Genomic DNA, 27912 nt, shown 5'->3' with positions numbered 1-27912 from the left:
GAGAATGTGCCCCGACTTCTGGAACACTCGTTTTACGTTCATTTTGTTAAATAAAACGGCCAACGTAGCTCACGCACTCGCAAAATGCACCGCGGACGACACCAAACCCTCACGGAGAAGCCACAACTACAGAGACAAATTTATCTACTAAATTTGGTGGCAGTCTGGCAACAACCACTCCAAAGTCAGGCAACTGACTTATGCAACGCCAAACAGAACATTGCCACAATGCACACTCGTTCTCAATGCCTATGTATGCCAGCGTATGCATCTAATGTTTTCGTGCGTTTGATTACTCTTTGCCGAAATACTTCGGCTTTTATTTCTCAGTGATAAAGAAGCGGAGCGGATCCCGGAAGCAATAGCCAGCAATGACACCTCAGATCTAGAATTGTCCGATGATGAAATGGACGACCCCTCCTTTGTTGTCGGCGATGCCGTGCCCCTTCCACAGTGCTCCGATGGTAAGCGATGCAATAACCATTTTTTATAGGTGTACCAAAGTTGTTCTTTTTTACCGATGGGGAGCGTTCTTTACAGATGTCTCCAGTGAGGAGGAAGAAGAAAAGCAGAATTCGAGCAGTACGCACTCTCGAGACGCTATGTGGAGAGGAGGAGTCTCATTTGACCGTCATTTGACTCGGCCATCAGCGACGTGTGGTGTGCACCGGACACGTCATCCGATGTCAGACAGCATTGGCGGCCAAGTCACTATTTCCGACAATACTTGTCAGACGCCGCGTTTGACACCATGCAGGAAAAGACAGCTGTCGCGTTCCACCAAAAGACAGGGAAAATTCTTAATTCAGCATGTTCCGAAATGCAGAATTTTCTGGGTGCGACGTTGATGATGAGCTGTCTTGGCTACCCACAGATGCGTCTCTATTGGGCACGGGGCACAAGGGTGCCTGCCATTGCCGACGTCCTCACCCGAGACCGGTTTTTCGCGCTTCGCAGCAACTTCAAAGTTGTCAATGATCTTGACTTCACCGAGCAAGACCAAAAGAATGATCGTCTGTGGAAGGTCCGACCGATCTTAAAAGAGGTCCAAGCAGCATGCCATAAGCTCCCAAGACCACCTTCCGTGTTTATTGACGAACAAATAATACCATTTACAGGCGTCACTACAATAAAGCAGTATGTGCCTGGAAAGCCTCACCCTACAAGCTTGAAAAACCTCGTGATCGCCAGCCCCAGTGGACTAGTCCTGGATTTCGACATTTACCAGGGGAAAAATTTCCTCAAGATTAGCAATAGCCCAGACCTTGGACTCGGGCCAAGTGTTGTGCAAGTCTTTGCAAAAACACTGCCTAGCGGGACATCGCTCTTTTTTTGCCGATATTTTACGACATTGCCACTTATTGAACAGCTTGGAAAACTGAATCTTCGAGGAACGGGTACGATCATCTAAAATCGTGCACCCAAAACAGCAAATCTCGAGGACGACAAATGCCTATCCAAGCGAAGTAGAGGAACGAGTTCACAAACCGTGAATGTCTCCTCGGGTACCCGCTTAGTGAAATGGCTGGACAACAAGGCCATCACATTTGCCTCAAATCATGTTGGTGAGGAACCATTTGGGCAGTGCCGCAGATGGTCCAAAAAGGAGAAGGTGTACCAGGACATTCCTCGCCCTGCCGTGGTAGAGGAGTACAACCGCAACATGGGTGGAGTGGACATGTCAGACAGAATGCTAAGCCTGTATCCCATGACACAGCGTACAAAAAGTGGACTGTCAGGACCATGATTTTATTTGTGACCTTGCAGCTGTAAACTCATGGCTGCAGTACAAAGAAGACTCTGCTCTTCTTGATGTGCCAAAGAAAAAACATCCTTGGACTGCTCGAGTTCAAGATGTCACTAGCACACTACCTCTTGTCAAAAGGCAGTCGTGGCAAAGAATCTGGAGATAATGAGCCTCCACGCAAGGCGCTGAACGCCAAGGTTGTGTCCCTGCCTCCTGAGCCAAAAAGAACAACTAAAGCAGACCACATGCCAGAACTTGTGAACCAGGGATCGTCATCGGGGTGCCGAAACCCAGGATGTTAGCGAAGAAAAATTCTATGCACAACATGTAACATCTTTCTCTGTATTACAACCGCGCGGAACTGCTGCAAGCAATTTCACACGAAATGATGGCGCTTTCGGTAGCAGCAGTAAATTTCTGATCGAAGTGAATTTTGACACTTCTTTATGTGCTGAGACGCAGTGTGCATTATAATGCACACCCTGGTGTGTGAAATATGTTCTTGCTAAAGTTGCAATATTTTTTGAGGCAATAAAGTATATGTAGACGTTCTAAAAATGTGTTTTGATTTCACCTGCGTGGCGAAAAATTCACTCGGGTCTGAGGAGGTTATACTGTACGTATATATTAGAATGTCTCGAGCTGAAGGTTCCCCTGATGCGTGGCTTTCGCGCCATGCATGTCAAAAAACAGCTGAAAATGTTGAGGCCCTTATCACTCCTGATAAGGCTCAACTTTTGTCTGACGTCACACAGTGCAACTAAGCTTGCTTATGCTGGGAGTATATTTTCCAACCAAAAGTTTTGAAGAAACCCGATGTTTCGAAAGCAACTTGGTTCCTTTCTCAGGAGTGGTGGTGGTGGTAGTGGTTAGAAGAGGAGAAAGGCTCCTAATTTCTGCAGCCCGGTCGGGAGCACGGCGCAGTACCTATCAGGGGTGGTGGTGGTGGTAGTGGTTAGAAGATGAGAAAAAGCACCTAATTTCTCCAACCCGGTCGGGAGAACGGCGCAGTGCCTTCAGGGGTGACTGCGGAGACTACGTAGCGGATAACTAAGCCCCCCCCCCCTCTCTCTCTCTCGTTTTGCCGTGGAGCGCAGTCCGTGTGTATACACTGGGGGAAGGGTTCCAAGAGAGAGGTTGATGTTATGGGCTGTCCTCTGTATGTGCCACGACTCGAGTAACAATGGAGAAGTGGGGCAGCTTGGGCTAGTTGGTATGGCATGACGATAGTTATAGCGTGAGTACAAAACGACGACACAGAGACAAGAAGGACACGTGTCCTTCTTGAATCTGTGTCGTCGTTTTGTACTCGCGTTAAAACTATCGAGTAACAACCTTCTCCTCCAGTTCGGCTCGCTTTCAAAGATGGCCGTCGCTTCGAAATTTATCTCTTGGTCCAACGTCTCAGCATGTTCGGCGACTGCGCTGCGCTCTTTGTAGAACTTCCGCACATTGTTGGCGTGTTGCTTCAGTCGTTCCGGTAGGTTTTTTATGTCGCCGATGTACGAAAAGGGGCACTCGGCGCGCGGAATTTCGTAAACGACACAGAGGGTCCTGTCTATTGTTGGCCGGTCTTTCGGGCGGGGAAGGAGGTGGCCCAGCGTACACGAAGACACGTGCGATGTGAACCCCTTCCTTCTTGAAGATGCGCGCCAAACCTCACTGGTTCGATGAAAGTATGGAACCGGTACGTGTTTCGGGGGGCTGCAATTAAGGTTGATTGAGGTTTTCGTATCCTCTGTTGCTCTGCGCGGCGGGTGGCGGCTCGAATGAAGTTTTTGGGGTATGTTTTTTCTGAGGTCCGCAATTGCGCGGGCCTCTTCTTTCTTTCGCTCTGTGTCATTGGAACATAAGTTCCTAGCTCTCTCGAGTAGAGTGTTCACAACCGAGGACTTGTGGCAGGCGGGGTGGAAGAATCAAATTGAAGGTGGCGGCCAGTGTGCGTTGGCTTCCTATGAACGGAGAAGTCCAGGCCGTTGCGCAGGCAGTGGTCGCTTTCACACTCAGTCGTGAATTGTATGGCTGGGTGTACGGAATTTCGGTGTTGTCTGAAGTTTTCAACTTCAGACGTCTTAATGACGCAAAAGCAATCGTCCATATAACGCAGAAACTTGGGTCGCGGCGAGAAGGAGCTGAGTGTTTTCTTTCCTATGTACTCCATGGTCAGGTTTGCCATCGCGACGGAGATGGAAGCTCCCATCGCGGTTCCACTGCTCTGTCTGAAAATGGTTCCTTTGTAGGAGAAGTACGTACTGGACAGGCAGAACTCCAGTAGACGGCAGAGCTCGTCAACCGCCAAAAAAGTCCTTTCACTGAGGCTTGCATCCTCCTCAAGCGCAGAACGGGCAGCGGAGACAGCTAAGGGAACTGGCCCGTTGGGGAACAATGAAACGACGTCAAATGAGACCATGCTCTCGTCGTCGTCGATGCTCACATCTGACGCTAGCTGCACGAAGTAGCTGGAGTCACGGACATGAGTTGGTGTTTTCCGGGTTAGTGGTGTGAAGATTCGGTGTAGAAAATTTGAAATGGCTCGGCATGGGGAGGAAGTGAAGTCTACAATCGGTTGGAGGGGGACGTCAGGCTTGTCAATTTTTGGTAGTTCATAGAAACTCGGTGCGGATCCGTTACGGCAGATTAGTCGCCGGTAAAGTGTTCTGATATCCGGGTAATGCTTGAAAGTTTCCGCGAGTAGCTTGTTTATCTTTGTCTGGATCCGCTTCGTAGGGTCCTCTACTAGTTGCGTGTATGCGTCCTCTTCTAAAAGAGCTGAAACCTTCCGATCGTAGTCGCCGCTGTCCAACACCACCGTCGAATAGGCCTTGTCGGCGGGCAAGATGACAATGCTTCAATCCCATCGAAGTTACCGAAGTGCCTGGTTCTCTTCCACGGTCAAGTTATTTTTCCTTTGTAACGGTGATTTCGAAAGGATCCCATTTGAGTTCAGCCTAATTTTTTCTCTGGCGCCCAGCTTCACGCTTTGGACGGCTTCCTCTACAGCCGCGACAAGTTTCGGTAGACGGGGCGTGCGTCGTTGACATGCCATGTCACCTTGCCAGGACAGAAGTTTCCCGATCAGTGAGTGGACGAGATGAAATATTGGTGACAAACCTGGAATTCTGGATTCTTTGGGGGGAAATCCGGTCCAGAAGGTAGGAGAGTTTCTTATCCCGAGTGGTCCGGTACTTTTTTTTTTCGTCAATGCCGCAATGGAGTCCGCGAACGCGTCGACCGCAGACATCAACTCAGGGATGCGGTGCTCAAGTTGACGCTTGGCGAAGAACAGGTCCAATTCTTTTTTTTTTTTCGTAAAAAGGCGTTAATTTCATGAAGGCGCGCGTTGATCAGTCGTCGTTCGGCTCTTGTGACGACTTCCAAGCCTTCAGGAGTCGAGACAGGTCGTTTTAGGCGCAGGCTTTGAGGAACGACTTTCTTTTCTTTGCAGGTGCGGCTGAAGTCGAGATGAGTATTGAAGACTGATATGCCCTCCTTTATGCGTATGTAGCGCTTGACGAGCTGCATGATATCGTGTCCGAAGTCTTGGCTGATTGACTTGAATGTAAACATCCGACAAAAGTCTGTCTGGTTGGGTATGAAACTGGGAGATGATTTAGACTCCAACCAACAGGTTTGAAGAAACCCGACGTTTTGAAACCGTCTTGGTTCCTCCATCATGGTTGACTGCGGAGACTACGTGGCAGCGGCGTCTTCAAAGCACTCGCGGGGTGGATAATGACCCTCTCTCTCTCTCTCTCTCTCTCTCTATCGTTTTGCCATGGCATTTCCGATGGAGGCGGAAATGTTGTAGGCCCGTGTGCTCAGATTTGGGTGCACGTTAAAGAACCCCGGGTGGTCTAAATTTCCGGAGCCCTCCACTACGGCGTCTCTCATAATCATATAGTGGTTTTGGGACGTTAAACCCCACATATCAATCAATCGTTTTGCCATGGAGCGCAGTCCGTGTGTGTACACTGGGGGAAGGGTTCCCTGAGAGCGGTTGATGTTATGGGCCGTCCTCTGTTTGTGCCACGACTCGAGTAACAATGGAACTTAGAAGTGTGGCAGCTTGGGCTAGTTGGTATGGCATGACGATAGTTATAGCGCGAGTACAAAACGACGACACAGAGACAAGAAGGACACGTGTCCTTCTTGAATCTGTGTCGTCGTTTTGTACTCGCGTTAAAACTATCGAGTAACAACGTTCTCCTCCAGTTCGGCTCGCTTTCAAGGATGGCCGTCGCTTAGAAATTTATCTGGTGGTCCAACGTCTCAGCATGTTCGGCGACTGCGCTGCGCTCTTTGTAGAACTTCCGCACATTGTTGGCGTGTTGCTTCAGTCGTCCCGGTAGGTTTTTCGTCTCGCCGATGTACGAAGAGGGGCACTCGGCGCACGGAATTTTGTAAACGACACAGAGGGTCCTGTCCATTGTTGGCCGGTCTTTCGGGTGGGGAAGGAGGTGGCCCAGCGTACACGAAGACACGTGCGATGTGAACCCCTTCCTTCTTGAAGATCCGCGCCAAACCTCACTGGTTCGATGAACGTATGGAATCGGTACGTGTTTAGGGGGGCTGCAATTAAGGTTGATTGAGGTTTTCGTATCCTCTGTTGCTCTGCGCGGTGGGTGGCGGCTCGAATAAAGTTTTGTGGGCATCTGTTTTTTCTCAGGTCCACAATTACGCGGGCCTCTTCTTTCTTTCGCTCTGTGTCATTGCATAGAGCACAAGTTCCTAGCTCTCTCGAGAAGAGTGGTCACAACCGAGGCCTTGTGGCAGGCGGGGGGAGGGAAGAATCAAATTGAAGGTGGCGGCCAGTGTGCGTTGGCTTCCTATGAACGGAGAAGTCCAGGCCGTGTCGCTTTCACACTCAGTCGTGAATTGTATGGCTGGCTGTACGGAATTTCGGTGTTGCCGGAAGTTTTCAACTTCAGACGTCTTAATGACGCAAAAGCAATCGTCCATATAACGCAGAAACTCGGGTCGCGGCGAGAAGAAGCTGCGTGCTTTCTCTTCCATGTACTCCATGGTCAGGTTTGCCATCGTGACGGAGATGGAAGCTCCCATCGCGGTTTCACTGTTCTGCCTGAAAATAGTTCCTTTGTAGGAGAAGTACGTACTGGACAGGCAGAACTCCAGTAGACGGCAGAGCTCGTCAGCCGCCAAAGGAGTCCTTTCACTCAGGCTTGCGTCCTCCTCGAGCGCACAACGGGCAGCGGAGGCAGCTAAGGGAACTGGCACGGTGGTGAACTATGAAACGACGTCAAATGAGACCATGCTCTCGTCATCGTCGATGCTCACATCTGACGCTAGTTGCACGAAGGCCTCGGTTGTGACCACTCTATTCGAGAGAGCTAGGAACTTATGTTCCAATGACACAGAGCGAAAGAAAGAAGATGCCCGCGTAATTGCGGACCTCAGAAAAAACAGATACCCCCAAAACTTCATTCGAGCCGTCACCCACCGCGCAGTGTAACAGAGGATACGAAAACCCCAATCAACCTTAATTGCAGCCCCCCGAAACGCGTACCGGTTCCATACGTTCAGGGAACCAATGAGGTGTTGGCGCGTATCTTCAAGAAGGAAGGGGTTCAGATCGCACGTGTCTTCATGTACGCTGGGCCGCCTCCTCCCCCGCCTGAAAGACCGGCCAACAATGGACAGGACCCCCTGTGTCGTTTACAAAATTCCGTGCGCTGAGTGCCCCTTTTCTTACATCGGCGAGACGAAAAACCTACCGGAACGACTGAAGCAACACGCCAACGATGTGCGGAAGTTCTACATAGAGCGCAGCGCAGTCGCCGAACATGCTGAGACGTTGGATCACCAGATAAATTTCGAAGCGACGGCCATCCTTGAAAGCGAGCCGAACTAGAAGAGAAGGTTGTTACTCGAGTCGTGGCACATACTGTGGTAGGAGGACGATGGCAGGAACGGCGGGCTTCTTTAAGGTAGCTGGCTTCCCAACGTTGTCCGCATAGTCGAACTTCGCCAGTGAGGGGACGCGTTAAGAGAGGTAGAACGAATTATTTACATTATAGAAGAAAGATAGGAACTGTAAAGGGATCCAGAAGATCTCGCATTATGCACAACAGAGATTCAGTTCATGGTTCAGCTCATGATTCCACACAAGATTCAGCGCTATTTACAAAAATGGTTCGGCTTTTCTAGCCCACCGTCCGAAGGAGACGGTGATCACTCTTGCCACAAAGCATGGGACGAAGTCCAGCCAACAGAAAGGGTGCAGATATTGCACCACTCGGCTGGGCGAAACGGTCCAATGGTAACAGGAACACACCACACAAAGACGCACCCGGCCCACGCCTTGGAGGCACCGCAGGGCGAGGAGGTAGAGTCCGGAGAGGTATAGTTGAGCTCCTCCGGGGAAATAGCCGCTAACCCGAGCGTCAGCAGTGGTCCATGCTGCTTTCAGCTTCAGGCAGTCCAAATGCTCGATTCCTTTAAACGACTTCTCCAACCCGTTCCCACGCTTCCGGGATGTCGGTGCATTGAGATGGCCTCGCGTAGATGACAAAAGCCGAGTCAAGAGGTTGACTTAATGAGACCCGCCACAGTGGCGCCGCCCCCCCCCCCCCCCGCACTGTTCGATCCCGTTCAACAAAAGGCTTGCCTCGCGAAGCTTCCGTTGAGACCCGACTGCTTCCTGGAACATCAATTGAACAGCGTCTTTCACACTGCGCGCCGATGGGGTTGAAAGCCTCCCTAGTAGGCCGGCTTACGCACAATGGTGTCTGCCCAGACGAATTGCCGGGCCAAACGTAACAATACAGAGGACAGCCCATAACATCAACCGCTCTCTAAGAACCCTTCCCCCAGTGTATACACACGGACTGTGCTCCACGACAAAACGAGAGAGATTGAGAGAGAGAGAAAGAAGAAGGGTCAATATCCACCCCGCGAGTGCTTTGAAGACGCCGCTGCTATGAGTCTCCACAGTCACCCCTGAGGAAAGAACCAAGTCGGTTTCGAAACGTCGGGTTTCTTCAAAGTTTTTGGTTGCAGTCTAAATCATCTCCCAGTTTCATACCCAACCAGACAGACTTCTGTTCAATGTTTACATTTAAGCTTATACTGTAAGTTTATATTAGTCTCCAGAGCTGAAGCTTCCCCTGATGCTTTGCCTTTTCCGCAATGCATGTCAGAAAAGCAGCCGAAAAAGGTGAGGCCCTTATCACTCCCGATAAAGCTTAACTTTTGTCTGACGTCACACCGTGCAACGAAGGATATACTGTACGTTGATATTATAGTCTCCCAAGCTGAAGCTTCTCCTGATGAGTTGGCTTTCCCAGAATGCATGTAAAAAAGCAGTGTAAAAGCTTGAGGCCCTTATCACCCCTGATAAGGCTCAACTTATTTTGTCTGACGTCACACCGTGCAACAAAGCTTATACCATCCGTTTATATTAGAATCTCCCAAGCTGAAGGTTCTCCTGATGCGTCGGCTTTCGTGCAATGCATGTCAAAAAGCAGCTGAATATGTTGAGGCCCTTATCACTTCTGATAAAGCTCAACTTTTGTCTGACGTAACACAGTGCAACTAAAGCCTATACTGTACGTTTATGGTAATCTCCCGAGCTGAAGGTTTTCCTGATGCGTTGGCTTTCGCGCAATACATGTCAAAAAGCAGCTGAAAATGTTGAGGCCTTTATCTTCCGGATAAGGCTAAACTTTTGTCTGACGTCACACCGTGCAACGAAGGTTATACTGTACTTTTATATTAGTCACCCAAGCTGACGTTTCCACTGATGCGTTGGCTTTCCCGAAATGCGTGTAAAAAACAGCCGAAAAAGTTAAGGCTCTTATCACCCTTGATAAGGCTCAACTTTTGTGTGACGTCACACCGTGCAACGATGTCAATCTAAATAGGTCGCGAAAGTCGGAACGAAAAGAGGCCCGAAACCTATTGCGGCAGACATCAACAAATGCCTGACGATTGAAGCGCGACTAGGAGAAAAGCTAGGGACAGATATTGAAAACAAAAGAAATAAAAATAAACATTTATTTTCGATAGTTTTAGCTTTGTTAAAAAATACAAAACACACAAAAAACAGAGACAAAAGTTGAGCCTTATTAAAAATGATAAGGACCTGAACTTTTTTGACTGCTTTTTTTACACGCATTGTGGGAAAGCAGGGGAAGCTTGATCACTGTAGGCTATAATATAAACGCACAGTATATCCTTTGTTGCAAATTCAATTGTGACGTCAGACAAAACTTGAGCCTTATCGGGGGTGATAAGAGCATCGACTTCCGACTGTTTTAAATGCGAAACATTTCTTAGCAAACTTCGGCGTTTTTGAGAGTATCTATCTATCTATCTATCTATCTATCTATCTATCTATCTATCTATCTATCTATCTATCTATCTATCTATCTATCTATCTATCTATCTATCTATCTATCTATCTATCTATCTATCTAACCGCCTACAACTTTTTCAACATGCATAGCGGGAAAGCCAAAGCATCAGGGGAAGCTTTTGCTCGGGAGGCTCCTACGCGCAAAGGTCTTTGCGCGGTGTGACGTCACACAAAAGTTGAGCCGCTATCAGTTTCTCAGAATAAATTTCACGCTTATTAATCACTTCCAGTCTGCAGTTTGTAACCTTGGGACATCTCCTGCATATTTACCTGCACTGTATTACCGTTTTTCTTGACTAAGAAAGATTGATTGATGGCTTGATTTACTTACACTACTCGAAAAGAACACTGTGAGCGGAGCTTATATACGTCGATGGAATAGCTGCCGACTCGATGAATAAATGTGTCTGTCCTAGAGCACTTAACAGGCCTGATTTTTCGGCCCGAGTTCAGCCCGGGCCCGCTTTATGAAGCTCGAGCCCAGCTCGGCCGTACATGACCAACCCCAGCCCGGGCCCGAGGTTCTGAGCCCGGGCCCCGGCCGCACATGACGACCCCAGCACGAGCCCGGGGTTCCAAACCCGGGCCCGGCCCAGGCTCGGGTGTTCATTGGTAAACTTGCTAAACTAATGATTAGGCCCGGCCCGGGCCCACTAGAGAATATTAGTTGTTGACTATGATTATTAATGATGCTTTGCGGTTCGCAGCGGAGAATCAGAGGGAAAATTCAGTGTGCACATGCGTTGAAATGTTGCTTTGCCCACGGTGATAACTAAGTGGTTAAGCTGTCTTGCTGTTAAGTAGTAGGACGTGGGTGCGACTACTGCGGCCACGGTGGCCGCATTTTGACGGGAAGAAACGCAAGAACACCCGTGTACTTATCTTTAGGAGCACGTAAAAGAACTCCAGGTGGTCGCCATTGATCCGGTCTCCACTACAGCGTGCCTCGTAATCATATCGTGGTTTGGGAGCAAGGAATACCGATGAAACGTTACCTATATGTCACATGGCAAGTGATTAAAATAGCAGTATAGGGAAATTAAAACATAGCAACAAATTCTATTGAAAAGTGTACAACTAACATGAAAAAGCGGATAGAATCAAACCCGGGACATTTTCGTTGATTCTCTTTTCTACACTCGCGTTAGAAACATCATTTACACATTTTTTTAAGAGGATCCTGATTAATAATTTCTTGCAGCACGATAAAAAACTTTAACGTTATATACTGTGAACAGCCACCAAAAGCAGATGAAATATATATTTTTCGTATTCTAACGCCATCACGAAAACGTAATCGCCATTTACAATATAGTTATATAACCAAGCTGCTACACGCCATGCTTGATGCTATTTGAGATAAACTGCTTCACCCTTCTTTGTGAAATAAAGATATAAAACACGCTTAAAGTAACACTCAATGACACAAAAAGAGCGCACATTCAAACGATGCCACAGGAACAAGAGTACGAAAAGGCCAGAAAAAAGGCAAAAATCTAAATGTTCTTGTTCAAAAACGGCAAGTTGTCCAGGCTCTCCGGCTTCAAGCAGGTCTTACTGTCTTGGAGTACGTACCCAGCTGCTCTAAAATTGTGTTCGCTGCTGGCACTCGTAAATGGGATGCAAAGTACTTTTTTGCAAGAATTGAAAGCCCACTGTATTTCCTACGATGGGCTTCGCACCATTCAAGCAGTTTTTCAATGTTTTCACACGAGTCACTGTCCTGAAGGTAACTGTCAAGCTCACTGTCAGCTAATTGAGTTTCCGCAGCATCCCGCCACTCCTTAAATTCGTCAAGAGATGTACGCTTTGCTGGGGGTTCATAATCAGGATGATCTGTGCTCGTTTCTCCTAGTGGCAAACGTAGATGTACATCGATTAACAATTCGCGTACTCTGTCATGAACACTTATCCTTTCCTGCTCATCAAGAACGCGGAGATGGCGGAAAGGCGGCCACAAGAACGTTTGCCACTTTGTGAAGCTTTTCTATGGGCAGTTTTATTTGAAGGAATTCTAGTGTCCTCGACTTGAGCTGGCACACTTCTCGTGAGTCTGTTGAATAAGCAGTAAGGTGCTTCTTCAGTTTTGTGTAGTACATCAGTACAAGATTGATTGATTGATTTGTGGGGTTTAACGTCCCAAAACCACTTCTGATTATGAGAGACGCCGTAGTGGAGGGCTCCGGAAATTTTGACCACCTGGGGTTCTTTAACGTGCACCCAAATCTGAGTACACGGGCCTACAACATTTCCGCCTCCATCGGTACATCAGTACAAGGGGCAGCGTTACCACTTTATCCTGCTCAAGCTTTTCGCTGGCCTCTTTGAAGGGCTCCAAGAATTCGGCAACCTCTATCAACAAAGTCTTATTGATGTCTTCCAAGAGCAGATTTCCCCTTGAATCTAGAAGGTTCTCTATCGCATCGTACTGAGCACGGACTTCATCATGGCGAGCTTTGAATTCCACCGCGTGCACATCTCCTGGCACACACCGTGTGGTAGCTGGCACGTCAGTCTGCTCTGTTTCAAAAAAAGTCACGACAGCTTTCACTTTTTGCCGTTGTTCCAAAAGGTCGGGAAGTTCCTGAGCGAGGTAACTGTCATCAAAGGCGTTCCGAAGAACGGTGTTCAGGACGTGCGCACAGCAGTTCATCCTCGCATACGGACGCAGCGCGCTAATCACGTTGGCACCCTGGTCTGTCCCGAACACCACATTGCTACACATGCTTTCATCAATCCCCAACTTAGCGCTCCTTCGTACAACGTCCTCAAGGATGTTCTCTCCCGTTTTTATCTCGGGGGGAAAGTCATTAGTGAACAGAACAAGGCTTCTCAGTTCCCATTTCACACTTACGTAATGCGCCTTTGCAGTGATATAGGCAATTTTCTTGTGGTCATCACTCCACATGTCAAGTGTCATGGAGCAGCGACCTTCCTTCAACGCTGACTGAATCTCAGGCATCACCACTTCTCGGAGTTCGTTTGCAACTTCGGACACCTTGCGAGACACCGTCGTAAGATGCGGAATCACGGTCCTCGCGGATATGCTCCCGTACGTGGCACGGATAGCAGTCAGTTCGTCAGCAACAATTAGGAATCCATCATCGCAAACAACGTCAAATGGCCGCATATTTTCAGCGCACCACTTCACACAAGTAGTCGTCAGATTCCCCTTAACGGTAGATGAAGCCTGGGGTTTATTCTCAGTGAAGAACGAAGAAATGGCAGTGCACGTGTCACCTGCAGCCTTGCACTCGTGGCGGTTCAGATGCGATGTTCCTGTCTTCCCACCATCATATGCGAAGAAAGCTTTGCATCTTTTGCACTGCACATGTCCCACTGGTGATAAAGTGTGCACGTCGACAACTTGCAGGAATTGTTTCCAAACCTGGCTTTTCTTAGCTTGCTTGGAGACGAGCTTAAGCTAGCCGGCAGCGAGCTTGTCTCGCAATACAGCTGCATTCATAGCGCCACGTGTAGAGGAGACAAATTACAAACTATAGAACGCCAGTAACCAACACAATAAAAGCATCAGCGCGCTCTGCCGAGCTACGACACAGCATGCAAAGCTTTCTCTTTTTTTTTCTCTCTTTTTCAGTAGATGGTGACACGGGTCCCACGCTACACACGCAGCAGTTCCTTGTATGAGGTTTCTTATGGGTAGGCCGCGGTCTGCGCATGCTCCGCCTGGGCAAGTGTCGCCTAGTAACGAAGGCCGTCTTTACTCTCGTATTCTTACGCCCTTCTTCCCACGCGTGCCTCTTATTTCTGCTCACGCATGAGGAGTTATCAAATCTCGAAGGCGCTAGGGCCTTCATTTTCCGGATGGCGTGAATTCCACGCGCCTGCACCTAAAGATGCTTCAGGTGTGCGCCTCGTCAGGACAGTTACAAGCTTGCGATGTCTGTGACAAGTTATATCCCCTTAATTCCTTCACTGCCCAAGCGAAAATTAATATGAAGCTTTGAAGGTGATTTACGACTTACAATTTGACCAGAAGAATAGCCACATACAATTCGACCTACATCTTTATAGGCGCAATGAAGGACGCGAGCAACGAATATCTTTGTTTACTTACAGATTGTACCATATGTGTCAACTACAAATAAAAAAAACGAAATCTTTATTGCTCCCGCAGCTTCACCGGGCCCGGTCCCGGCTCGTATTTTCAAGCCAGACCCAGGCCCCCGCTTTCGAGCCCTGGCCCGCCCGAAAACGCTTTAGACGGGCCAAGCCGGGCGCGTGCAGTGCTTTAGTCTGTCCATCTATCCAGCTCTTTGTCGCATAATACAAATCGCACTAAGAAACATATATAGAAAATAAAATAAAACTAGCAGGCTGCGTTGAGTTTCGTAACTAGTGGCTCACGCTCCAAAGGCGGGTGCCTTACCCAGTGGGCTAAATAGATAAGGTTCAGAGATAGTGATGCCCCGCATCACTATTCCTGAACTTTGTGAATGCGCCATGAAGAAATTCACGTGTGTATCAAATAAAAAAAAGTTTGCAAAGCTGTACTGAGTTTCGAGCCTAGAGCTCCACGCTCCGAAGGTGAATGTCTTACCCACTGGGCTAAAGACCCAGGCCTGCAGGACGTGTGTACTCTCGACCTTATTAATGCTCTAAAGATAAACAGACATACAAAATAAAGAAAAACTTTGAGGCTGTGCCGAGTTTCGAACTCATGGTGCTACACTCCAATGTCATGTCTCAGCCACTGGGCTGAGTTACAAAAGTCAGGCCGACCTTCTTTTAGTAGAGATATTTTACCGTGTCAGCCATTTTTCTGCCATGGATTTCTGGTTCAGTAAGGTAGCCCTATGACCGATTTCCTAGCTTGATTAACCTCCCTGCCTCTCTCCTTCGTTTTTCTCTCTCTCTCCCACATTAACAAAAAAATAAGAGTACATAGACGAAATTGTTCTAGTTAAAGAAAAATTTGTCCTGGTCAGGAAACCAGGACGAATTTTCTTTTAACTAGATGATTTTTGTTCTGAGAAAACCTTGTGGGTTTATGCTACGAATTTGTGGCTGTCATTTCTCCTTTTTATAAGCCTTCGCTACCTTGGGGAATTCCGCAGAACTCACTAGCTGTAACAAGGCTCACCAATAACTGGACCGATTAAGAAAGTATCAACCTTGGGTAGCTTCATAGCGCACTTTTCCACGTGAACATTTTGCAATGAGGTTTCAAATGCCCAAGCCATCGCTAAATAGGATGCTTCAAATCTGGGTCATGTGTTACCTGTGTGATGAGTACCCAGAGATAGGCTCATTAAAAACATTTTCCTTTTCTGTCACAGAATTGCTCGTCGTGGAGCTCCCACAAACAAATGACCTTTCAATGGCACAAGGGTACAAGAATAACGGCAACAGCAACAAACATGTATGTCATAATCTTTCAAACACATGCATCTTGAACAAGAGAAAGTAAATAACTTTAATACATACAATAGGCCATGAAACAATAACATTGTGACCTCAACCTTGATCTTGACACAAATATTCGCGTATTCGGTTTTTCGTTTTACGAGCACATTTTCTGTGGATTTTCCTCATATACACCACGCAATATCATTGCGATATTTCTTTTATTAAAAAAACATTGCAACGGACACCTTATGGAGAGCACAGAATCATCGCTCAATTACATTGGCTGAATATCTCCATTTGAAATGAACAAAGCCTTCACAATTATTGTCAAGATCATCGTGATTAAAACACAACATGGTTCAAACACACCGTTCAAACTTATACAATGTGACACGGACTTTTTCCTCGGTTTTCACATCATTTACCTTTGCCGCAAGTAGAGAGGAGTTTCGGTATATTCTGTGGTATCACAGCTCACATCATGTCGCCAACACAATATGACATGACGTGTCTATAAAATCGTACCTCTATCACTTTCAACTGCGTGTCAGCCAAAGCCCGCATAAGATCACGTGCCATCGAAGGCTCACAGTATGGGTATTGGCTGACGCTTTGCAAAGGAGATGACGCAGAAATGAGGTAAATCAGACAGTTGTCTTGCCTGTTTTACGAGTACTGTACAAACAGCTTCTAACATAATTCAGTTTGATTGCAAGTGATCTCTACCACAGTCAGCGCAGTGCTTCATCACAGTGCTCTTTAGTTATTCTTTTTCTGAAGCCTGCAATTCCAAATGTGTGCATTTACACATTAAGGAATTGCGCAGCAAGAGGATAGAGTTTATCTTAGCGATGCTTGCGAAGCGGCTGTATGACGTGGTCTCACGTCAATCTGTAGGCAGGGAAATAGTGGAGCACAATCGACATCGCTGTATAGAAGCAGAACTCGCTGTTAAAACACAATAAGCCTAAATAATAATACCAGCACTCTACGACAAGCACGCCACGTGGTTTACCGCGAATGGCGCTCGAAGATATGGACGTCAGTTTGTTGAAACATTTCCTGCTGGACTCGGTATTTACCCAAGTGTGACTTAGAGTTCTGTGCGGCAACGTACACGCACTTCGGAGTGAATACTGACTAGATGCAATATCTTCGTATGAGGATTCATAGATGCTGTATTGTTCCCCGTTCGACCCGAGAAACTGTTCGCGAGAGGTCCGCGTAAACAGGAGTGCAAACGGGTGTTTCGAGGCAAGGGCCACAGCATGCCACTGAAGTCCACCGGTCAATCAAGTCCAGCGTCCGCTTCCATCAAGCTCATGATGACCGCTGGCGGCCTCGTCGTTTCCTTCACTGTTGTCCTGACTTCCGGCAGTCAGGATGTTCCAACTCACGAAGTTGTTCACCATGTCCAGATCTAGGATGAAGAAGCAGAACTTAAAACTACAGGCAAGATCTCTTACTGAGGTGAGTATACATGAGTGGATCACAGTCTTACTTGAGTGAGAAATTATTGATACACTTGTTTCATGTAAATTAAACTGCATATTTCTTGTGCTGTTAGAATCGTTCGTGACCCTTCAACAAGCTTGTTGTGTGCCAGGATGTAATTAATGCATTTTTCAAAATAATAAGGATTAATTAGAAAAAAACTGTCGCCTCTGTCTTGGAAGCAAAACAAGTAGCCACCGTGAGAGCTGTAGACAATGATGTATTGTATTACACGTTGTGTAAAGAATCTTTCTTTGACAATTTTTTTTCAGCCATTACTAATAATACTTCTTGAGGTTTAATGCCCCAAAACCACCATATGATATTGAGAGATACCGTAGTGATGTGGTCCAAGAATTTTGACCATCTTGGTCTCTTAAACGTGAACCTAAATCTAAGCACACGAACTTCAAGCATTTTCGCCTCCATCGAAAATGCGGCTGCCGCGGCCGGGATTCGATCCCTCGACCTGCAGGTAGACAGCCGAGTGCTTTAGCTATTAGACCACCATGGCAGGTTTGTTTAGCCATTATCGTACACCTACTCAAGGCTTAATGCTCAATCTACTCAAGGTTTGATCTATTCAAGGCTCAAGGCTACTCGGCTGTGACCATGTTTGTAAATAATACAACACTGAAGTGTGATCGCTTAATTGTGAAAGTCGCCACAAGTTGTCTTTCTGGTGTCACGGTGCACTCCAGTCATCACAGACTGAGTGTACTAATTTCAGTCGCTTTCCAATATTAATAACGGATCACAACACTGCATCACACACTGGCTTCGTTACAACATAGTGCAAAAACGAGCATTATGCAAACGTCACACGTATGGTGCTGTCTTAAAATGTGCTGTCCGAGAAATTATAAGCACTTGTCATCTTTAACCTACTGTCCTCCAAAAATAAAAACCTAATTTGGGTAGCCCAGACCAAATGTTGAGAACACTTTGAATGAATATTCACTCAATAGTATGCGCTCTTATTTTCTTTCCTACCCGAGACAAAAGGATTGCTCTTGACCAAGCACTGCAGGCGATTGAATAGCTTCATACATTGGTTTTATACATCAGCAGAATAAAGTGTCATTGTGCACTTCTAAGCAGCCGTTACTTGTTTTCAACTGCAATTCCCCAGTGCATACCATGAAATAGGTGTGTGCTCAGCAAAAGAGCTAAATGCGGCAGTACTGCCTGCCTGCTCCATAACGCATCGTTATAAAGCAGTAAACTTTACTGGTCTGTTCAAACTTCAAGACACATCTTTTAACAAAATTGCAAGTTATGTTACCCCAACTATGTCCTGGATTGTTTTTGAGGGTTGTGACAATGAAGTGTCATCAGGCTCAGCATTCAAAGACATTTGAAGCAGTTAAAGCGTTCTTCAAGAAGCACTTGGTCCACTAAGGCTCAGAACTTTAATGTAATCATGTGGCATAAATTTCGAGATTCAAAGTTATTAGTGTTTTCCTTCTTCGACACAGCTGACAGGAATGTTTTTAGATAATGATAGACTAGGAGCTGGTATATAGAAAAAATTTTGGTTTGAATGCGAAACAGGAAACTGTAACGTTGGCAGGCCCTTGTCATCAAACCTTTCTGCACTGGTGAATTATACGGTGTAATGGGAGGCTGTCTAATCGGGACGAAGTTGTGAGAAATTTCATAGGAACATATTTTTCGACGGCTACATGGCAGCCTTGTTAACAAGTTAGTTGGAACATTTTGAAATGCTTTTGGAATCGACGCAAAAATCCGCCATGTCCAATGCGCCGTCTTCCCTACTCTGATTGACTCACATGGCAGCTACAATCTCTCCGAGTGTTTGAAAATGTGACAGTTTCACATAATTTGATGACCCAGTTTGACAGCGTACAGAATAGCATATAAAAAGAAAAAAAAGAACCTACATACTAAGCGACCATCTGGAAAAAAAGAAATGTCCATGCAATATGGACACTTATGACACTTGCCATAAAGACAAGTAATAAATCTACGACATTTGGTCACACCTAATGTTTCATTATTCACATAAGTGAAAGTTGGGCCATGCCTTGTAAAGCTACAGGCTATCTTTGTTCTCAATGGCAAGGGTTTGCATGCAATCAAGGAAAGAAAGTACTACATGTTAGTCGACAGTGTCACACTTTTTACGCCCCCCCTCACAGATTACATACCGACGGAGCTAACTTTTCATCTATCGGACAAGGGCACAAGACTCTGCCATGGCCTGATTGGCTGGTGACGCGAACCTGAACAACGCAGCAGCGTGACCTGACTAAGGCGGTGGCTCGGGCTAATCGGTTTGCATCTCGCCGTTCCGGTCACCGAGCCCGACGAGGACAATGTTGGGCGATGGACTGCCCAACACTTTCCTTCCTTCCCGAGATCAGACACAACCGTGAGCCCTCGTATAATTATTACACGGCCTTGCAAAAGAACTAATCACTACGTTAAAGGTTAAGGTTTGAAAAAAGTTGATATTCAGTGCGCAGGAGACGGGCAATATTCCGGCAACATTCAGAGTCAAGGTCGTGTAGAAACAAGCGAAATGAAAAAAATACAAGAATTTTTTTTCTTTGGGAAACGAAAAATGTGCCGACGTCAAGATATTTTGCCTCCCCCACTCCCTATAGTCCTACCAGTTCGACTTGCAAAATAGTTTTTTTGAGCTTCTATATTCACAGAGACCCGATTTATTGACAAAGCACTCCAGCCGATGTCAAAGTAAACTCCTAGATTAAGCCACATGGTGGCTCCGCTTCCTCAATTGCTCCTTCCCGCAAGATTATTGGCATGTTGTACTTGGAAACAATGCATATAAAAACAGCACAAGAAAATTGCAATTATTCTACAGTTTGTTTTCTCACGTTGGGAGAGCTAGATTTAAAGCTGCTTCGATTGACCTGTTCGCCTCTCTAAAGTTAAGACTTCTTTACTGATCTTTGCATACTTTTACTTAAAACTTTCTTGAGGAGATGAGAAAAGTTCACTTTAGGCGACGAGTGTTACATTTCTACGTAAACGTACATTCTTTTCCTTTTTTTTTTGTTCATCGTATAAGTGTCATATATCTGGGATTATTAGCTGTTTAGAGAATTATCATTCGGCGTGTTCAAAACACTTAGTTAATGAAGTTTCAGCTCCAAATCAGTGCTGAAGTCCGATTCGAATGCTCTTCACGATGAACAATATGTTCATACTTGAACGTTTTGCCAGAAAGTGAAGAAGAAAATATAGTTTTCTGTGCTCAGCAAAATACCTCTTAAAATTCGCTTAAAATAAAAAGGAAGACGGCTTTAAAACGGAAACATGCCTATAAATTTATGGAGGATTACGACATGAAGAAAGTATGAGTGATCACCTGCCCACAATCACACCTCATGTCAACTCACTTTTGACATGGACGGCTGGTTTGTAGTTGGGCCAAGGCAGCTTGCATCCAGAGGTGTGGCACTTGAAATCTGGCAGGATTCTTTCAATCTGCAATAGCGCACAAACTATAAGTCACGAACTCATGGCGTTTCAGAGACAAAAAGGGTGCAAAGTAAAGCCCCAATATACGAACACAGTGACCGGCAAGTGGCCCCAAACACTCCCACTTAAAGGACTCCCTCACGTCTCGAGACGCATTCATCGGCTCATCGGACAAGGCATTGGTTCCTGTGTTGACCGTGAAAACACAGAAACTCTGAATCATCGATCTCCTGCTCCATTGTCCTGTTTTCAGCGGGGCCAGAAGCAATCTTCTGGTCTATAGTCTACGCTAAGCTTGGCCTCCCAAGGACAACATCCGAGCATCTGCTTTTCAATCGCTACTGGTGCAATGACGTTAAATATGTCTTGTCAACACTGGTCGACATTATTAATGTGGCAAGGCTCCGAGAGCACTTGTAATTCTTTCTCCTTTTCTTTTTCTCTCTTTCTTTTAGGGGCGAAGCTCCTTTACTGAGGGGACGTCGTAATCATAGTAGCCAGTTGCATGCATTGCTTGCCAATAAAAAGGTGTCACACCATATCAATGGAGCGAATGATGATGAGTGGGGCAAAGTGTCCGTCAGTCCGTCCGTGCGTCTGTCCGCCCGTGCATTCATCCGCCCGTGCCTCGGTTGATGCATCCATCCGCTTCGCTTCATTCGTCATCATTCACCTCCTGGATATGCTGTGATATTTTTTAATCAACCCTCCCTCGCTTCTCTGCACTCTATTATTTTACTCCCATTTTCCTCCCCAGTGCACTACTGCTGAGGTGTCCTCCTTAGTGTGAGACAGTTGCGGGATGCACAATCAAATTTCTTCCTTTTCCCCAACAAAGAATGACTACCACCCTCTTCCCCATTGTGGCTTGTTCCTTCAGCCAAAATATGCAATCTAAGGAAGCATGTTTACCGGGCCCGAGTCAGCAGTGTGCTCTTACGTGGTCTCTGGCTTTTGTACTGGCATTTGGGAAGGCTTATGTATAGTTTTTCACAATGAAGGAATTTGCTGCTGTGCACAATATAATATTTATAGGTGCCATGAAACTGTCATGCATGCTTTCTCTAAAAATATCTGCCTTTATTTGCATGAAAAAACTCTAAATCTGTTTTCCATGCAAGAGAACGATCTAATCTAAACAATATTCAACATCGGTTAAGACAAACATCCGCATCAATGTCTTCACAAGAGCTGCTTATAATTGTTATATGTGCTGTGATAGTTTATTATTTTTTTGTCCTTACCCTTTAGCCCGCCTGCCTGCCCGACGCTGTGCATCACAACGCTGTGCATCACCATGTCCATGCCCTGGCCGATGCCGACGATCAAACCTCCGCACAGTAGTCGGTCTAGCTGACCGTTTAAAGTGTCCATGATAATCACCTCTTGAGATCTGCTTAGAGTGCAACGCAAGAATTATTTTTACAGAATATCACCGACAGCGCAATATCTGCTTCTCACTGCAGAATTGTCTGATTTCAGTGAGTCTGAACAATTTATGCAATTTCAAGGTGCTAAAAGGAAAACAGTAGTGTCACAAATAAGTCTCACAAGATGTATGATCCCCAACTTGCCCAAATGTGCACCCCTCTGTAAGTGTGTGCCTTGCCTAGGTGCGGCCATTGTGACCCTTGTGATGACTGCATTAGTGCACTCAAGTAAGCTCTTCCAAGTTATAGCATCTGTACCTTGCAGACCCACATTAACCTTCGAACACTCTTACGCCAGGGATCGAATTTTCTCTATTAGGTAATACAGTAAAATCCTGATCCACTGTAAAACCTGATCGTGAAACCCCCCAGTTCAGTGGTAGCATTACGCCATAGTTGTGTAGATCATATGTTTTCATTTCATCAGCGCTCCTTCACTTTGCGGGCATTTGCGAATGGTGCTTGCCTTTGACAATCTGTACTGCATCCTCCTTACCTATACAGTGTTGTACTGCACTACACTATATACTAAATCAACACTAGGACGAACACGTCTGCACGAAATATACAAATTATATTTACGCCTTCGGCCCAGTCTAATTCTCAAGAGATAACCAGCTCTACACTTGTCTGGTGTGCTTTTTTTTTTGTCTAACAACAAGTGGCTTTTTATGTAGCTTTTAGAATTACATAGCTTTTACTGTTCATTATTTGTTCATTATTTAACACCTTGTGCATGGTGCAACATAGCTGTGGTCACTTCTATTTTATTTATTTATTTATTGATAATACTCTACAGGCCTTGAAGAACATTGAGTAGCGGGGGGGGGGGGCGGTTTACAGAAAATTCACCATAAATAAAGCATAAAAAGTTTCCACCATAACACTTGTTTAACTATACTATGCTATACTACATCATAACTCACTTTGCTACAAAGTTTCTATAATAAAGCTTGTAGCTGATGAGAGCTCTTCGAATGGTTCAAAAGTACTGGCAAGTCAAGGTGCTGCTATGAACGCTTGGCATATCAGTCACGCAATTAGTATTCAGTCAAGGTGCTTGCAATGAAAATGCCATAGCTCAATTATTTTTATCAGCATAAGAGGTTCGTAAAGAGTGATACAAAAGATATAATCAATATCTCATTAATCAGCAATACAGTTACTGCCTAAGCCGCAGAAGAGGAGCTAATTCACATCGAAAGCCACTAGTTGCCCTGACAAGACATGTCTGCAGCAGTACGCCGCACGCATGTGAAAGCATAGGCAAAATGGTATTTTTTTATGTAATTGCTGCTTACCCAATGAGCGTATTGGTGGCAATAAGCCACTCGAGTTCCTTGGTCCATGGGTTCTTGAAGGCCTTATTGAGTTTGAAGGCAGACGAAAGAACCTTCCTTGATGCGGAACTTCTATGGCTGCATGCACACTGCCTTGTTCGTTTGAAGAACTGTGAAAAAGAATGGCACATCAGACTTGACACCGTTGCTTTCCTATGCATTTCAGGCAACATGGAAACTCCAAAACTCCAAACTTCAGTGTTATCACTGAAGCGTTTTAATATCATAAGATTTGTCTCACGTTATTGTTCTCTAAATGTCGTTCAGACATCTTACACTACTGAAATTTGTTGAACACAAGGTCGATCACAGTGTGATGTGTCCCACAAATGTCAGCATAAATAATTATAACTATATGCATTGCAAAAAAGATAGGGTCCACCAAACTCAATAATGAAAAAAATTAGTCAATTTGGTGTAGCTCAGGCATTTCGAGTACACGTACGTAGTGCCTGAGCTTAGCATGTTGAACAATGTCTGGAGGCATGCCGCTGAACACACAGCTTTCATGCTATAGCGTCAATTTGGAGCATACCATGGATGAGCTTCTCTAGTCGAAGTAGTATAATGAAACATTACTTTCTGCACCTCCTGAAGTGTGCATGATTCACCGCCCGTAACTATCGCGTCACCATGCTTAACTATCATGCACCATTGAAAACGCCCGCGTACTTACCTTTCTTGTGGCATTCCGACAATCTCAAGACATCCTGGCAGTAGTACTCGTAGCACAATGTACCATGCAGTTCTCGCACCAGGTAACCAAGGATCAACGTTGCCCTGTGCACAGACAATTTAGACTTAGGCATGACTTTCATGTCTACTCAAATGAAGGAAGGAAGAAAATTTTGAGGGCTCGTTGTTTTGTTTGGCACAATGTTAATGAAAATGAAAATTCACAGATAATGTAACCGGGCAAGTTAATGGTACTTTTTTAAAGCGTATTGCATTAATTGCATTGTAGATGTGAAGAAATTAAAGTGGGCGAAAAGACAGCTTGCCGCCGGCTGAGACCGAGCCTGTAGCCTTCGGAATACGCACCCGATGCTCTTACCGTTTGAGCTATGGCAGCGGTCGTCACCCCGCCAACTTTGTGTGGCATTTACGGACATGTGAACCCCGGAAGTGATAGTTAGCGCTGCTTGCAGCCATGACGGCGAGTGTGGAACACTTCCTTCGCAAGCTGGTGCCATGTAGCGCATAATTCATAATCCGTAAGACAGCTGAACAATGTGCTGCAATAATTGGCAGGTTTTCACTAGCATCTACTCAAAAGCGCTTGTGCTTCAACTGACTAGCAATCACCATAGGAAGTTCTGAGTGAGTTACATTGAAATTATTGGTAAAGTACAACTACCTGACATACAATGGGACCTTTTTGTGGGAAGCAAGTCCCTGACTTTCTCGTGCAGGGCTACCCTATTTAAATTTTCGAGATAGCTCACTTCCTTATGGTATCCGGGTCATTTAAGTGCATGGATGCATAGATTGGGTTGTCATCAAAGAAAATTGTGTGTAGTATATGTCACTCATTCGTAACTTTCTGCTTTGTCGCCCTGGTCTTGAAAAATCTTTAGCAATGACTTGACTGCTCCTAGCCAACACTCTGTCGAAATACCTACATATATATGTCACTCAGTGGCCATAACACCAAAAAGAACAGCAACACTCTTAGCTTAAGTCAGACCATCCCCTCACCGTGCCGAGTCAAATGAATGATGAAGTTGCGCCGCCTCGATTGGCTATCAGCAAATCATGAACCATCGTGTTTGTGTAGTTGTAGCTTTTTCTTCTTTTTCTGCCACGCCGTTTTCATAATGATGCATAAACGTGTCATCTTCCTAAGCGGAGGGACACAATAAGAAGTGTAATAAGATCATCCATAAATTTAAGTAAATGTGTCGGGCAGCTCTAACGTGGCCACTTCGGTACACATATTAGGTTGTCAAATCAGTTTCAGGTAGCCCACTATAATTTCTTATATGACCAGTCACATTTACCGCAATTCATGCATGCTCTTAAGTAGACTGTTGCACCAAATATGTAACTCCACTGTAGCTATTAAACAGTTATAGTTTAGCGTTAGCGTTATAGCGCAGGTTAAGGGAATGGCGTTACCGTGCAGTAAACGTTCGTTGTGGGCAGCGTCTTATAGTTTAATGGGGGAGCGTTTACGGGGTCTACATGCCCCAGCTGGGATGGTGGCACCACCTATTAGATGGTTAATAGTTTAAACAGTGAAGATGAAAAGAAAACGAGAATGTTTGCCTATGCCACCACGCGACGCATTGTTAGAAGTTTATTTTAGTGACAACAAAAGTAAATAAATGTGAACCACGCACTAAACGCGAGAACATCTACCTTGCCGATTTGTATACATCGATCTTGTAGTTAGGCCTAGGCACGTTCAAAAATGGGAAGCTATCTCAAAAACTACGCCAATTTATCCGTAATACTCGGTCATCGAAGCTAACTGAAGGCAAGCGAAGCCACTTTGAACAGTCGTTTGCGGCGGACAAGGTGAATCTTTCAACAACTACGCCAAAATACTTCGAAGCGGGCGTCCAAGAGCGCCGCCATGCTTGCGTACACCTACGCTACCACGGTAACGTGAAATCTGAAAAATACCGCGCGTACAGGAAGCGGTACGGGTGACGTACGTATATGCGCATGCGCACTTTTATTCCAGTATCACGGTACACCCGATAACCCGGCAAACCCGGTATACTATAATTCTCTATTGATAATGATAGCTACCTCACCGAAACACACTATACATTGACTCACTGTAAGCACAGCAAAAGGATTTCTACCTTCAGTTGCAGAACCAACAGTTTTTCTACTTATTTCTTGAAACAATAAGATATCCAAATATTTTAACCGACGATCTACTTAGTAGTTATCACCAATAATTATGAATTTTTTTATGTTGTGAAATCGCTCTTGAAATGAGTGTTTGTACCGCGTATCTTGAAAATGCGCTTCTTTAAGGCGTATTTATGCTTCTTTTGAAAATGTTATGGTGATCTTTGTAATGTATGAGTATATATTTCCAACGCAATCTTTTCTATTGGTTAAGTTTTTGCTACCCTCCCCCCAATGTATTGCCTCTATGCCGATTCAAGTAATTTGTAAACAAATATATAAATAAATAAAAATTGGCAGATCCCACGTACAGTGGGAATCTATGATATGTGAAGAACGAATGAGGAAGCTTGATATGTTCCTTTAAAATCAGCACAACACTACGAGGCGGGCGTAAATTATGCCGTACCCGACTACCATGTCATGATTATCATGTTTGGACGTTTCATTTACCTTCGTCATCTATTCACGTCGCCTGATATCAAATTTGGTATGTGTGGACTTAGCAAAGCCACAAGCGCATATGAGCGTAGCATGTAGTCATGTTTTACATGACACGCATGTCATGACTATTATGATTGGTTGTGTCGTCCATTTGTCGTTGTCGGACCTTTGCCGTCCATTCACCTCACGTAATACCAAATTTGGTATATGTGAAGCTAGCGAAATGACCGCGAGTGCACAATGAGCAGGGCATCTAGTCATGTTCTTACATGACACGCACCTCATGATTATCATGTTTGCACCAGTTATATACCTTTGTCATTCATTCACGTCCCGTAATACCAATTTTGGTATACCTGATGCTAGCGAAACAGCCAGGGTGCATCACGAGCTTGGCATGTAGTCATGTTCTTACGTGACACGCATGTCACGATTATCATGTTTCGACGTGTCATTTACGTTCATCTCAGTTGACATACTATACACACAATGGGCAAAGGCCTTTCTAGCAGTAAGCTGGCAACCAAACGGATTGCCATAAAAGTCACGATGTATCTCTGAAGATATCCCATCTAATGATTTCTTCCCTATGGGTTTGGGACCACAAAGTGGGGTTCTGTCAAGGTAACATAATGAGCACAACTGATATATAGCCCAACTGACACCTGTTATTACCAAACACATTCATGTAGGCTCAGCTACACATCATCAGAAGGGTTTATGCCAGCAAGCACTCCAGAATTGCGGTAAAATGCAACCATGATGAATGAAATAGTTACACATATGGAGAGGTGCAGTGCCATGGAATCGGTTGCCAGAGGCAAGGTATTGGTGCTATAACCGCTGTAAAGCTCCATAGCATGTACAGGTAAACCCACTTCCACACTTAATGCTATATTAATTCGGTGAGAGGCTAGTGACAAAATACGCACATTAACCAACGGCAACTATGATGGCTACTCTCTACGTGAAAGATATTGCAAAAAAAATTACACCATCTCCCGCTAAAGGGGACCATGTGTAGATACGAAGCAGCTTACACTGGCGGCGGCATTGACGCTGGCACTCATCGCGGCATTGCGCAGGCGAGAAACCTGGGGAGGCGCAAAGCTTCCAGTAATAGGCTGGTGTTCTATTGAAACATGCCAATCGCTTCTAATGGGCAATGAGAGACTGAAGACTCCAATTGCACACAGAGACCCGGAGTCAGATTTTAGTTTATGCGCACGCTGCAAATTTTTATTGTTAAACAACATACAGGAGAAATCTCGCACTAGCACTACAAGATCCATTACTTAGTATATATTTATGTATGGGGCGGCCAGTGACTGCTTGTGCAGTAACAGCAGACAATTTTTTCAATCAAGAAACTCGTCA

At 45.5% G+C, this 27912-nt stretch overlaps 1 protein-coding gene across 1 annotated transcript in view; it reads right to left on the bottom strand.

The window, feature by feature from the left end:
• Positions 1-15534: 15534 nt before the first annotated feature.
• The window catches only part of LOC119185526 (uncharacterized), a gene marked incomplete at its 5' end in the record, with an annotated part of 35824 nt that continues 23446 nt past the window's right edge, over positions 15535-27912 (bottom strand). Inside the window, 2 exons of the mRNA XM_075878083.1 lie at positions 15535-16911; positions 20375-20462. Of these exons, the coding sequence (XP_075734198.1) occupies positions 16784-16911; positions 20375-20462 (216 nt within the window). The remainder of the gene's footprint in view (positions 16912-20374; positions 20463-27912) is intronic.

Source organism: Rhipicephalus microplus, chromosome 2 (assembly GCF_043290135.1).
Source record: "Rhipicephalus microplus isolate Deutch F79 chromosome 2, USDA_Rmic, whole genome shotgun sequence".
NCBI lineage: Eukaryota > Metazoa > Arthropoda > Arachnida > Ixodida > Ixodidae > Rhipicephalus > Rhipicephalus microplus.
Note: the sequence above shows the minus strand (reverse complement) of the source record. Positions and strands in the feature narration are given on the sequence as shown.